The sequence below is a fragment of the Manacus candei genome, unplaced genomic scaffold, assembly GCF_025592945.1.
Source record: "Manacus candei isolate 608988 ecotype Guabito, Panama unplaced genomic scaffold, ASM2559294v1 h1tg000076l, whole genome shotgun sequence".
In the NCBI taxonomy this organism is placed as follows: domain Eukaryota; kingdom Metazoa; phylum Chordata; class Aves; order Passeriformes; family Pipridae; genus Manacus; species Manacus candei.
In genome coordinates, this window is record NW_026138124.1 from 7942509 (window position 1) to 7956121 (window position 13613).

At 56.0% G+C, this 13613-nt stretch overlaps 2 protein-coding genes across 2 annotated transcripts; both read right to left on the reverse strand.

Moving 5' to 3' along the window:
• Nucleotides 1-210: 210 nt before the first annotated feature.
• On the reverse strand, nucleotides 211-9631 carry TRARG1 (trafficking regulator of GLUT4 (SLC2A4) 1). The gene is made up of 3 exons (XM_051810032.1): nucleotides 8532-9631; nucleotides 1494-1626; nucleotides 211-908 (listed from the first exon to the last, which is right to left on the reverse strand). Exons 1-3 carry the CDS (start codon nucleotides 8937-8939, stop codon nucleotides 901-903), a joined length of 549 nt encoding a protein of 182 aa, XP_051665992.1. The 5' UTR covers nucleotides 8940-9631; the 3' UTR covers nucleotides 211-900.
• Nucleotides 9632-11269: 1638 nt separating this feature from the next.
• BHLHA9 (basic helix-loop-helix family member a9) lies at nucleotides 11270-12794 on the reverse strand. Its single transcript, XM_051809887.1, has one exon. The coding sequence runs from the start codon at nucleotides 12014-12016 to the stop codon at nucleotides 11270-11272; it is 747 nt and encodes a 248-aa protein (XP_051665847.1). The 5' UTR covers nucleotides 12017-12794.
• Nucleotides 12795-13613: the final 819 nt, after the last annotated feature.

Sequence of the window (13613 nt, forward strand, 5' to 3'; positions counted from 1 at the left end):
CAGGCTCTTGTCTGGGTGCCATGAGCACCTCCCTTTGGGTGCACAGAGGGAAATGTGTGGATTCACAGGGAACATGTTATCTTTCCTTCCATTAAAAAGCCCCCCATGGGGTCGGGGTGAGGAGGAGCCTGGGGTTCTCATGCAGCAACATCCTGCTCTGCCAGCTCTGAGATCTGCCCTAAGTGATAAAAGAGCTCGTAGGAACAGACATGGAGAACATTCCCAAAGGCATGCAAATGGTCATTGTCTCTTTTTTTTTTTTTTTCATCAAAAATACAAAAGCACCCACCACATCCTCCAGCTTTTGCGGCTGCGTTCCGTGCGGAGCAGAGCCGTGGTCCTGCTGCAGCTCTGCCCTCCCTCCTCCTCCTCCGTGGAACAGCTCTCAGCTCCTGATGGCAGTTTGAGCTTTGTTTTGTTTTGTAGAGACTGAGAATTTGACGATTTAAAAACCAACAACCCCCCAAAAGTCCAGTGACTTGTGCCAAAATCCTTAGGAGGATTCCTCGAAATGTCCCGTTCTCGCCTTTAGATTTTTCTTTTAAAACAAGCTTCGTTCTTGAAACTCTCTCCTCCTCTTGTACTTTAGTTGTCTCCCCACTCCGTGAGTTTTGCTGGAGGGGAATGAGGTAGTGGATTTCCCCCTTCTCCTCTCCGCTTGGTGTCCGATGGCCTTTCCCATTCCTTCTCCCGGTGTTTTTTATCCCATCACCTGTACAGACTCATTTCCAAGAGTGAATAGAAGCATGCGTTCCTTCCGACGGCGCTCCAGAGCAGGCTGTCTAGGGCTGCCCACCTACACTGTGACAATTTTTTTTTTTGTTGCAAGGCTGAAAGTAAAAACCCCAAAAGGAAAGTTGTCTTCCTCCTCTTCAAGGTATTTGCATGCTGAAACGTCTTCTAGGAAACTGGAAGAGAGAGAGAGTATTAGGGCAGCGGTCACAGATGTTTCCCTTACGCTCCTGGTTTGGGCTTTGGGTGTTTTTGAGGCCCCTGCTTGCCTGAGCTGTGCTGGTCATGCTGGTTTGGCAGGTGGGTTTGTGTTTGGGAGGTTCCCCAAACATTTGGGGATTGTGTTTCTGGAAAGTTGATTTGTGACCTGAAACCCTTCTGGTTTTATACCCCACTCCACTCTTCTAAACCCACCACAGCTTTTGCCAGGGCAAAACCTTTCACCAGGGGGATCTTGTGTGGTCACCACAGCACTATGGACAGCACAGGGAGGGCTTTCCTTGCTGGTCATTTGGACAGTGTGTGTGGTTACTACCAGGAGCCCATTCTCTGAGCTGTTCTGCATGTGTGTGTGCAGCTGGGGATGGTCAAACCAGCCTGGACTGCAGGGGTTTAGTGCTCTCCCCGTTCAGTTAGGATGGGAATGGAGCTCCATCTACCCAAGGGTGGTGGATGGTGGGCAGGTGTGTCCTGTCCACTGGGTTGGAGCCAGGTGAGGTTCCTGCTCTAGCTGGGCTGTGGAAAAGAGAAGGAAGTGTTACCTCTGACGCTGAGTGAAATGTAGAGCACGATGATGATGGTCCCCAGGACGATGGAGACGATGCTGAGCAGCCTGGCCATGCGTCCAAGCCGCCGGGCTCCATCCGTGTCCCCTTGCTGCCCACTGTTCCTCGACTGGGGGGACACAGAGAGAGCTCCTGAGAATGGCAGAGTGGTTCCCTGGCTGTACCTCCCCACACTGAGCTCTGTGTCCCCGGGGGCTGGACCTGCCACCCCGAGCTCTCACAGGATGACACACAAATCCCCTCTGTGAGCCCATGGCTTTGACAGCCCATGGTCCTGCTAGACTGATATGCCTGGACAATCCATTTGGGAAGCTGCTCTGCTTCCCTGGGTAGGAGCTGCACTGACTCAAGCGTGATTTTTGCTGGAGTGACTAAGAAATAACCCTGGCATGGGACAGCAGGCACAGCAGAGCCCCAGCCAGCACCAGCCCCTCTCTGAGTCTTTCATGGAAAACCCTGAAACTTTTGACTGCAGTCCCTGGAGCCGCTCAATTCTCTGGGAATTGCATCTCCATGGGGTACCACCAACCCTCTGCAGCTTTTGTACAGACAAGCATCCTGCTTCCCTCTTCTTCTGCAATCATATGTATTGAGCAGCAATGTATATTGTGAGTTTAACCAGCACTGACAAACTGGACAAAAAAGCAGTGACATTTCCAAAGCAGCGTGAGGCCTCTGTGCCTTTGGAGCTGGATGTGTGTGTGAGAGGAACAGGCTTTGATAAAACAAGTGGTAACCACTGGCTTTCCCCTCGTGATGGGATGTGCTTCGGTGCCTCTGCATCACCCTGAATTTCTGCTTCAACACAGACGGGTTGTGTTCTCCATCTCTCTTTTTAAATGCAGTCCTCCTACAGTGAATTCCTGCTCTCGTGTGCACTGTAGGGAGGGGAGGAATAGTCCATAGAGCTTCTCTATTCTGGTCCTGGTTTCATTGTGAATTCCCCTGCTGCTCTATTGATTTCCTCAGGCAGCTCAGTGAGAGCTTTCCCCTGCACTGTAAGGCAAAGCAGGGTTTCCCTGGCTGTGGCAGGGCTAAGGAGTGGGATGAGGGAAGGCAAGAGTAGGTGGCTGGAAATCATTTTGTGTGGAGTCATTAAGGGATGAACAGAGATCCCCAAAAGCTGGAGCTAGAACAGGATTTGCCTGGTGCTGATGGATGCTGGAACATGTCCAGAGAAAGGTAATGGAGCTGGGGAAGGATCTGGAGCACAGGTCTGATGAGGAGCAGCTGAGGGAGCTGGGGGGGCTCAGGGGGGACCTTCTCACTCTCTACAGCTCCCTGAAAGGAGGGTGGAGCCAGGTGGGAGCCAGTTTCTTCTCCCAGGTAACAAGTGATAGGACAAGAGGAAATGGCCTTAAGTTGTACCAGGGGAGTTTTAGGTTGGATATTAGGAAAAATGTCTTCACTGAAAGGGTGGTCAGGCTGCCCAGGGAAGTGGCAGAGTCACCATCCTTAGAAGTGTTCAAAAAAATGTGTAGATGTGGCAGCTGGGGATGTGGTTTAGTGGTAACATGGAAGTGTTAAGTTAATGGTTGAACTTGATGATCCTAGAGGGCTTTTCCAGCCTAAATGATTCTGTGATTCCATGATGTTGGTGGGCACCAGCATTTTTATGGCAGGCTTTCAGTGGGCTAAATTGATCCTTGTCTTAAGTGGCCACTCAGGGGGATGGACTAGAAAATTTGGAGGTTCCCTTCGAATTTTGCTTTTCTCTGCTCACTCAGGGATGGCCACCCATGAGCCTGGCTGAGATCCAGACCCTGGGAGTATCTCTAGGGGGTTAGTGAAGTTTCCCCTGGGTCTGTCCAGCAGTGCTGCCGGGGCTGGGTGGGTTGAGCAGGATTTGGGGGTCACACCCAAAGGGGAAAGATGTAAGATTGGATGAGCAAAACCTTGCCTGGTACCTGACAGGGCAGCAAGGGTGATGCTGTGGCCTGAGCCCTCTGAGCTCACAGCCCTGGGCTCTGCAGCACTGCTGACCTGCCGGGCTAGAGAAGCCTCCACCCTCACCAACCACACAGAGCATCCCGAAGGCCAAGCACAGCTCATCAGCAAACATCACACACAGAGGCATCATAAACTCTCAGAGGAAGTGATTACCCATCTTCTTTCTTGCTCTTCTAACTGGCAAATCATTTGGTTCCCGAGTGAAAAAAAAACACTGGAAATAAGAATTCCTGGTGAGGGAGAAGCATTGCTGCTGAGAGAAGGGCCCGGAGCGCTCCTGATCCTGCCGGGAAGGGTGTGCTGGGCGTCCTGCCCTTGGCTGAGGGAGCTCCCAGCACTTAGCAAAGGGCAGCTGTGCAGTCCCACGCGAGGATATTGTGGTGGAATTACTCACCGTGCGTCAGCATTGCTGCCGGTGCAGGGGACAGGCCGGAGCCCCAACGGCGGGGGAACAGGAGGCAGATGGGCTGTGACCAGCCCAGCTCTCCGGGCTGAAAAGCCTTCCCAAATTCGTGCAGTGCCCTCCTGCCTCCCGTGAAGCCCATTGGGAAGGGGGTTTGGAGGGAGGAGAACTGGGTAAAGGGGTTTTAAGGACCGTTGGTAATATTTATATGTGGTTGGGAAGGTTTGGAGTGAGGGGAAAGGGAAGCAAGGCAGGACGGGGGGAGAAGGAAGCCCAGCAGCCTTAATCCAGTGGAGGAGTCAGGCAAAACTCCCCTTGACTTCACTGGGAAGAGGGTTTTTTAGATACTTCAACTGCCTTGAGCAGTTACTCTTTATTAAGAGGTGCTTTTAAGTATTTAACATTTTAACATGGGTTAAAGGCTTCTTCCCCTGCCCCATCCATCTCCAGCTGTGCTGCCTTGGCTGAGCCAGGGATCAGGAGAAGGGGATCTGGGGCAGGCTGTAGGGCCAGCATCTCCCTATGCCATCTGCCAGCTCCTCCCTTTGGGGTGTGCCTGCTAAAACTGGGGAAACTCTGAGTTAAGAAAATAAATGTACGAGTTAAAAAAAGTTAAAGGTGGAAGTGGATCAAAGCAATCCCACTTGCCTTTCAAAAAATGTGTATCTCAGAAATAACTGTGCTGGAAAGGGTCCCCTGCCACATGTTTTTTAAATTAATTAATTAATTAATTAAGGGTTAGGAGGCCTAGTCGTGCTCCAGCACTAACCATGCAACATCATTGAGAGTCTGAACAAACAAATATGTGATGTTACTCTCCTATTTCCAATTAATCTTACTTTAATGCCACTGCCTCTTGGCAGCACCATGATCAAAACATGCCCAGCCCAGGCAGCTGCTCCATAGGAAAAATGCAGCTTTGGAGGTTTCCATGTACTCATTTTAGTTGGTATCACCACGTAAATAACACAGCAGAGCCTCAAACAGGCGGGCCACTGCTTCCACTGCATCCCTGCAAACGTCCTGCTCCACTCAGGGCCACCCTGTGCATCAACAGTGACACCAGCAGAGCTCAGGACCTCGTTCCTCCTGGTCCCAACAGCAGGTTTGCCAGACTGGCTCTAAGAGCGATGGGATGCAGCCAAGAGCTATTTTCATTACAGAACAGGAGGTGACAAAATGAAGCCTCATGGGTTGGTGGCAAGAGATGGGGAGGATGCAGTAGCCCAGGGATCGACAGAATCCCTGTCCTGCTCGCCAAAAGCTCCAACACTGGGGATTTATCTCTTTAGGCTCTGGTTTTTGTAACAAGTGTAATATTTTGGCAGGGTGTGGGTTAGACTGCAGTGAAATATGCAGTTTTAGCTGTCTTCTAGGGAAAATATATAGGCTAACGAATTCAATGTATTTATCACTACAGCTTTCTGCAAGTGTTTATTGCTCATTTATCCTGAACAATTACAAAAAAAACACATCAGCATTGGCATGGGGTGTTTAGCAAGCATTTGGTACTGTACATATATTATTCATTGGTGTGGAACAGTTTGATTATAGTTCTCTAGTATCACTAATCCTGTGTTTTGCTTTCCACATAAAAACATTAACATCTTGTTTATTAATGGAGACTCGCCGAGGCAGAACATCTCAGAAAGGCTCGAGGGCGACAGGGGAGTGAGTCACTGTGTGTGAGCCAAGGGATTCCTATTAGAGCCCAGGGCCTTGGAAGTGGGTGCTGTACTGCAGCACCTGTGGAGCCAGGTAAGGCTGGCTGTTGCAGAAGTTATTAATCTTACCTGTTTCCCACTGCTATCTGTTCCAGTTACTGTTCAAAATGGGTTTTTTCCCTAAGTGGCCCTGTTGCAAATGAAGGCAATTACTTTTCTGTGCTAGTCCCAGGGATGGGGAAGACAAATCATCACGTCCTCTTCCCTGCAATCTTTCCCAATTTATGAACTGGCTTTGGGTGCTCTTTGCTGCCTTCCACCAATGACTCAAAATAAATCACTAATCCTCAACACTTGTGTTTTGTTGAAGGAAACATTCTGAGAGGGGTATAAGTCAGCTCCAGGCTCAGATAGATGACTGTGGCATTTAAAATGAGTAAGGATAGTCCGACTTCTCCCACATCTTTTGGGGATGACACTACTTATTTTGGACACCAAGTACTTTGCAGGGTTGTCCTTGATGCTAATATATGATTCTTCTGGCTGGATATTTTCACTTCCCTTCATTTGTTCAGTTTTGTATATTGTGACCTCTCTGCTCCTTCCCCTGATGTGGCTGCACTTTGGTGGGAAGGGAAAGGGATTCACAATAGAAATGCAGTGTGTGTGTGGTACCCAGATCTGCCCTTCACTCCTCTGAGATGGCTCCCATGGGGCTGCACTGTCCTTGTGTCCACCAGTCCCACTCTCTGGCTTGGGGAATGACCTGAACCCTTCAGTGCAGCCAGATCCTCACTTGGCCAAGAAAATGCATCCAAGGATCAGTGGAGGAGCCTCCAGGTAACTCGTTTCCACAAGACCAGCATTAGCAGGAACAGGTTGGAGGCTAAAGCAGGGGTTTTTTTCCACCTCTGGCTATAGGCCCTGCTGGGATCTGAGAGCAGCTTTTGGAAAATGATTTATAAGGCACTAAACTCAGAAGCATTCATTTGCTTTCCTCTCTGGATGCTTATCACCCAGAAAAAAAGCTTTCATGTGCAAAAGCATTGACTTAGGAAAGAAAGGCACAATTGCAGAGCTAAAGGAATGTCAGCACGTTGTGGAAGGGTCCTCCTGTTCCCCCAGGTGACAGGAATCACAAAAACCTGGTTCCTGCTCAGATTTGTGCATGATCAGGCACTCCCAGGTTTTACTCTGTGAGAAAAACTAAGCCTGTGGGAACCTGGGGGGTCACTGGGAGCTAAATTCCTAAATTTAAGCAGGTAAAACATCAGCCAGTGCCCTGAGAGCTGTTCCTGCTGGCAGAAGGACCCAGACAGATGTTTCCTGTTTCCCCAGGGTCAGCACAGAGGAAGGATCACTCCTCATCCTGCTCCGCCGGTGCCGTGTGGAGCTCCCTGGCTGTCAGGTGGGGGTGTGTGGAGAGGGTGGTGGTGTAGGCAGGGCCAGGACTAGAAAGGGCAGTAATAAATTAAGTGAACTGTGTGTGCTATAAACCTTGTCCTGGAGAACAAGCTCATCTGAGTGCACCTCTGCCTTTGGGGTTGGGCTTCCCCTTCCCCAGCTCTGGATGAGCTCTGGTCAACGTGACCCAGGGCCTTGGAAGCAGAGGGCAGCCAAACAGTCTTGTTGCTTTGTTGGCCTTGCCTGCCTTTGGGTGTGACACAGTCACTACGCCCAGTCCTTCGCTGTCTGGCAGGATTAACTAACTCCTGCTCCTTTTTCACTGCTTACTCTTCTACTCTGTGGGGCTCGTGTGGCCCAAGGCACATCCCCACTGCCCTGGAGGCTCTAACGCCTGCGAGGGAGAGTGTGAGAATCTATTTTGCATGAAGGCTAATGTGGTTGGAAAATCCCCGTGAGAGACCTTGTTTATTACCATGGATATGCAATACCCAGCTGCTTTCCCTCTCGTTGCAGTGCAAAGCCAAACAAGGCTGGCTGGCTTCCCTGTATGCTGCCTAAACAGGCTCTGCCACACAACTGTACTACGCAGATGACAGCTGGCACTGGCAGAAACGATGATTCCTCCTCAAAATGGAAATGGGTCTCTCTAGAGGGCTTTCTGTGGCAACTGCCAGTGTCTGCCTCCAAGTTGTTGTTGGTTTTTGGGGAAGTGCTGGCTGCAGGTGCCCCTCGGTGTATTTCTGTGTGCTAAGCAGGTAGCCGAGATGATTTTTCAAAGAAAAGATTTGCCTTTGTTGCAAATCAAAGGCACAGAAGGTGCTGGGGGGGCTGTACAAGAGAGCAGCATCTGATGGGTAAGGGGGTGGCCGTGCCTGTCGGGCTGTGCTGACTGAGCCACCTGTACCCGAGATGGGTGGGAGGCTGGCTGGCTTCATTCTGCCCTGCTCGGCTGTTGGTGTATTTGCTGAGGTTTGGGGGATGTTTAATGGCGAAAATTGCTTCTCCGGGGCAACTAAAAGAGCTGCAGGTGCGCCTGACCCTTTGAAGTGCCTGAGGGACAGGAACCAGCATCCAGCCAGGGTCTCCCCAGTGCTGCAGGGCTGGGCTAGGAGGGGCGGAGGGAGATCCCTTGTCATTGCTTCGCCTCGCAGCTCCTTCCCGGGAAAGCCCGGCGAGTCGTTCTGGACCGCTGCCTGGCGGCAGGGATCGGGCTTTCCGGAGCTACCGGGCTTCCCGGAGCCCTGCCCTGGGATCCCCCACCCATCTCCATCTCCATCCCACCGCCTCCCTTTCCACATCCATCCCGCCGCCTCCCCGCGCGCTGCCCCGGGCTCGGCGCCGCTCCCCGCCCGCCTCCGTTCCCCGGACCCGCACCGGAGCGCCCTGCGGGAGCCGAGCGGCGGCACAGCCCGGCCGAGCCCCCGCGCCCCGGGCTGAGCGCTGCGGGAGCGGTGCGGGCGCCTCCCGCCCCGCCGCGCCCCGGTCCCGGCGGTGCAGCACCGCGGACAGCTCCGGGGCGGCCGTCGGGGGCGGCGGGAGAACCGGGGGGGGAACGGGCGGGTCGGTGAGCCCGGCGGGTCCCGCACTCACCATGATGGAGAAGACGAGGGCCACGATGTTGAGGGGCCAGACGGGGCAGAAGCAGGAGAAGATGGCGAGCACCAGGTAGTCCCGCGGGCGGCCCTGCTCCGGGGCCGCCGTGCTGGTGGCCGTGGAAGAGGCTCTGCCCAGGCTCAGCCGGGACGGCGAGAGCGGCGGCGCCTCCAGGTGCCCGACCGACACCGACTTGTAGCCGAGCCCGTGCCCGTTGCGCTCCGTCTCGCCGGGCAAGGCTGCGGTGAAGGATTTGGAGCCGCGGAGGCCCTTCTCCTCCCGGCCCTCCGTCGCCGACAGCAGCTTCTCGGTCTCCTGGAAGCGGGTGGGCAGCACCGTGCCCGAGCCCGAGCCGGAGCCCGAGCCCGCGCCCGCGCCCCCGGGCGCGGAGCCGGTGCTGGCCATGGCCCGGCGGAGCGGGCTCCGGCAGCGCCCCGCCGCCGCCGCTCTGCGCTCGGGGCCCGCCGCCCCCCGGGAGGCCGAGCCGGAGGAGGGGCCAGCCCGGCTCGGCCCCCGGGGCAGGATCGGGGCCGCGGCCCGCCCCCGGGGTGTCCCCGTGCCCCCCGCTCCTCACCCCCGAGCCGCGCTCAGCCTCCGCCCGTCCCGGTGCGGGCGGCGCCGCGGCCCCCCCGGGATGCTGGCGGGGATGCGGCGGGGCGGAGCGGAGCGGTGGGAGAGCAGGGGTGTCCCCGCCGCCTCCGACCCGCCCAGCCCCGAGCTCTGTCCCGCCCCACCGACCCCCCGCTCTTCCCGGGGGCTCCCACGGGCTCCGCTCCGCTGCAGCGGTACGTGAGAGCCCAGCCCCGGCCGGGCTCCGCCTGTGCCGGCGGGGTCGGGGCCGCCGCCAGCCCCGACGGCGCGGGGGATGCCGAGGGTGGGTCCGTGCTGGGTACACACAGCCCTGCTGCCCCTGCCTCCCTCCTGGCTGAAAGCCCTTCCCCAGGCAGGTGGGGGGCGTGCGGCACAGAGCAGACCCTCACAATGCCCCTCATCGCTGCAGAGCTGGGCTGGGGCTGCCCTGGGTCAGTGCCATCTACGAGGCATACCCAGCACCTTCTGCCTCCCTGAGAGGTGCCCAAAGAGCCTGATGCCAGCCGGGACCTGCTGCCCAGCCCTGCCCAGAGCCTTATTCCATCCTGCAGCCTCCAGGTAGAATTAGGATTTATGTTTTGTAAATGTGAACCTGAGAGCAGTGGGGTGACCCAGCTCTGGGGGGGGTCTTGTGGGGTTATGCATCCCCCTCGCTCCTGCCTCTGTGACCAGCTGTTTCCATCTCTCACTTCAGCTGGTCACCAAAGCTGGTGGGGGAAAAACATGGAGATGCAAATCTGTGAGGAGGGAGGGGTTCCTGTCTGTATTAGGGTGTCACTTAAACCTTCCTTGAATGCTGGTGTTGCTGGGCTCTCAACCCCCGGGTGATGGCTGCTGACAGGGCAGAGCAGGGCTGTGTGCTGCTCCACGGAGAGCCAGAGCAGGGAGAGCACCCAGAGCAGGGATGCTGCTGGGAGAAGCAGGATTCCTTCCATGGACAGGGCTGCAGGCCTTCTTCTGGCAAAGGGAACACCTGTCAGAGGCTGAAGCCAAGATGCCTCATATCATCAGCACTTTAAAGAGGCTCCTTTGCTGAGCAAAGAGCTCTCTCTCCTGGCTGTTGCCAGCTTTCCCCTGCTCCCAGCCTAGCTCCCTTGTCCCACTGGGGATTAAGGAAGGAGGAGGAGACCCTGGGGAGGGCCTGGCACACAACAGCAGAGGGTTGAGATGGTTGTTCCAGCATGTGCCCCTCGGCAGGGAAGGAGCTCAGACTGCCCTTTTATGTTGGCAGCCATGCTGGGAGCACTGGGGTGGGAGCAGTGGGGCTGGGGGAGCTCTGTGGGGCTCAGCACTGCGGGAATCACACAGTGCAATTGGTCCAATCCAAAAATCTGCTGGCTGTGGTAAGTGTGGCTGTAAATCCCTGCCTGATTCCTGCAGCAATTCCAGTTTGCTGAGCCTCGGGTGGAAGGGAGCCCTCCCAGCTGGTCCAAGCTCTCTAAGCCAGAGGGAAGGGACAAAAGAGACCTTTCCAGTAAAATTCCCCCTTCCTCCCTGCCGTGGGGGCCGGCCAGGAACGTGCTACCGGCCTGTCCCACCAGAGCCACTTCACTGTGATCAGGAGGAAACTGCAATTGGATGGGTGGGTTTTATGAAAGCTGACATCTGTCTCCCCTCATGGCCTCGCAAATCTGCCAGGCACAAACGTCTGTACCAATGAGCTTAGCATCAAAAGTCCCAGGGCACTAACCTTTCCCTGCTCCTGCTCCCCTCCTTCACCGATGGGAGCCAGAGTGACCAGCCAGCCAGGGGCTTTAGCATGATCCCCACGGCCCATCTGTCCATCCCACACATATTAAGAGCCAGTGCCCTGGTGCTGGGTTTGTAATTCGTATTTTCTCACAGAGCAAGCGAGAGAGAATAAATAACAGTGGCAATCAGCAACAGTGAGAACTCACAAGAAACAGAGAGCTGGCACTTCCAGAGGACTTCCTACATTCCACAGTTTTCCCACAGAGCAGAGACCTGGGCAGCACTGGGGTCCAGTACAGTTTGTTGGGGGTTCCCAGCTCTCAGCAGCATTGCAGCCAAGCTCCACATCCTGCAGTGCTTCTCTCTCATCCAACACTCCCTTCCCACTCCCTCCACTTGTCCCATGGATCCATTACCTTCCTGGCACCATCTTGCCACCCCAGCAATGCAGGTCAGTGGATGGGGAGGCACTGCTGGTGTCCCCAGCTCTGGCAGTAGCCCAGCTGCCAGGGGATTGCCCCGGCCAGGGGGTCCTGCAGGCTGCCCGTGTGTCGCTGCTGGCGGGTGCCCCGGAGCGCAGGGTGGGGGTTCCCATTGGAGCAACAGGCAGGGCTGGGCATGGAGTGATCCTCCTTCGGGCTCTCGTAGTGATGGAGCTGCCTCTGAGGGGAGAACTCAGCGCAGAGAGGAGACGGAGGGCAGCGTGTGCCTGCAGAACTGGGCTCCCAGGGGAGCTGGGGGCGGCTGCCCTTCACCCCTGGCTCCTGCGCGGGGACCCCAGCCCGGTCGTGGCACTCGGAGTGGGCGCAGGGCCAGCAGCACCCGGCGCCGTGCAGGGACAGGGACAGAGCCGCGATCCTGTTGATGGCTCGCCGGAGGGTGGCGATTTTAGAAAGCCTTTTGCCACCGAGGTCATGCTTGAGGGCCAGGCGCAGGGCGTTGAAGGCTTGGTTGTAGTCCAGAATCCTCTTACGCTCTCTGACGTTGGCAGCCATCCTCCTGGCCTTGGAGCGCACCGGCCTGCTCCTCTTCCTCACCTTCATCCCTTCAGTGTCCCCCAGGCAGGCGGCTGCTTCCCTGCCCTGGGGGACCCACAGACTCTGCCCACAGCATGCCTGGGGTGTGCCCCCCGCTTCCAGCTCCTCCTCCGAGCTGTCTGGCTCTGGCTCTGTGCCTTTCCCCACGGCTACTCCAGACATGGCAGCGGCGAGGGGGAGTGGGAGAGGTGCTGCTGTGGTCCTGCCTCCTGCAAGGTGTGGGAGACACTCCTCCAGGGACACACAGCTGCCTCTAAAAAACCCCACTACAGGACAGGGCTCATCACGTGGCTCCCCCGACCCTCCTCACCTGCCGCAGGTGTGGCTTTGCAGAGAGTCACAGGGCGAGTCCTGCCTGGTTCCTGCCCCTGGGGATGCTCCTGAGCATGTGGTACCAGGCTGGAGCATGGGACATCAGTGCTGGGGTGCCCAGAGCTTGCAGTGAGATGCAGTGGTTGCTTTAGTCTCTGCTAAGAATTTGGGCGCTGCAGGAGTTCTCCTGTGCTGCTCTGCCCTCTCCTCTGCTGGGTGGGCTGGTGGCTCAGCCTGGGCCAGGTCATCCCTGGGTTTTATGTGGTGCTGTGACACAGAACCCTGTGGGGCATCACCACCCTGGCTCTTCTTTCCCCCCAGCTCATGGGTGCTGCAGCATCTCTGTTACTTCCCAGCTAAGAGAAACTGAGGCACAGAATGATGACACTGCTGAGAGAGGAGCAAGTCTTGTGGCTGAGTGCAGGAGAAGGCAAAATTACTCCTGCCCCAGGATTGGTGCTGGAGGCTCCACACTCACCCCAGTGAGCCAGGAGCATCCGTGGGCACTGAGGTAGGTGGGTGCCTGGGAAGGAGCAGCCCCAGGGAGTCAGGGATCGGTACAGGAATGTGCAGGGCTTGGCATGCCTCTGCCCTGCGGAGCAGGAAGCAGGAATGTGTCAGGGGGGATTGGGGCAGGTGATAAAAGAGCTAAAGTGCTACCTGCATCCAGAGCCTTCCTGTCCCTTCGAAGCAGAGCAGGAGCCTGGGGGCAGAGCTGTCTGGGCTGACATGCCTGACCGGCACTTACTTGGGGAAAACGATGCTGAAAGCAGCCCCTTGTTTCCTGAATCCACAAGCTGGTGGGACGAGGGACTTCCCAGGTGCAGCAGGTCCGGAGGCCATGGGCAGAGCCAGGTCCCCACCCTCAGAGCAGTGAGGGACAGCCACGTGTGTTTGCCCATCATCTCATTAGCAACCAGTCACTAAATGCCTTCCTGTGTGACAGGTAATGCTTTGAAAAACAGCCCAGGAGCGGGTCTGACAAATTGTTGGGGTGACTGGTGCGAAAGCAGAGCCCCTGGAGAATGTGCCCCCCTTGATCCATCCCTTCCTATCTGATCGTCCTGGCTCATGTTTGATCAATAGCCACAATTAGCGGGGGGTTATTTGTCTATTGCCCGTCTCCTCTCTTGGCTCTTTGAAGCCTGAGCTAATTTAGGTGCCTCTCCTCCAGGAACCCAATAAATCAGGAGCCAGGGCCTCAGGGAGAGGGGAGGTTGAGGCACCAGGACTTCAAAGGGAGGTGAAGCTTGCAAATATTTTTGAGTGCTCACCTGTGCTCACTATGGCCCTCTTGTTCTCCCCAGCATCCTTCTCACCACCCAGTCTTGTTCTGTCCAGGAGTGGAGGCTCCTCGACCACTGACTTACCAGGTGAGCTCAGCTCAAGAGCAAGGGGGTCTTCAGGATGCTTGAATGCCAGCAGGACATGGATGTCAGACCCACTT

Coding starts and splice junctions, on each gene's coding strand:
- TRARG1 (XM_051810032.1), bottom strand. CDS start 8,939: ATGGCCAGCACCGGCTCCGCGCCCGGGGGCGCGGGCGCGGGCTCGGGC. Junction 1,627..8,531: donor CCCTCGTCTTCTCCATCATG/GTGAGTGCGGGA, acceptor GTGTCCCCCCAG/TCGAGGAACAGTGGGCAGCA.
- BHLHA9 (XM_051809887.1), bottom strand. CDS start 12,016: ATGTCTGGAGTAGCCGTGGGGAAAGGCACAGAGCCAGAGCCAGACAGC.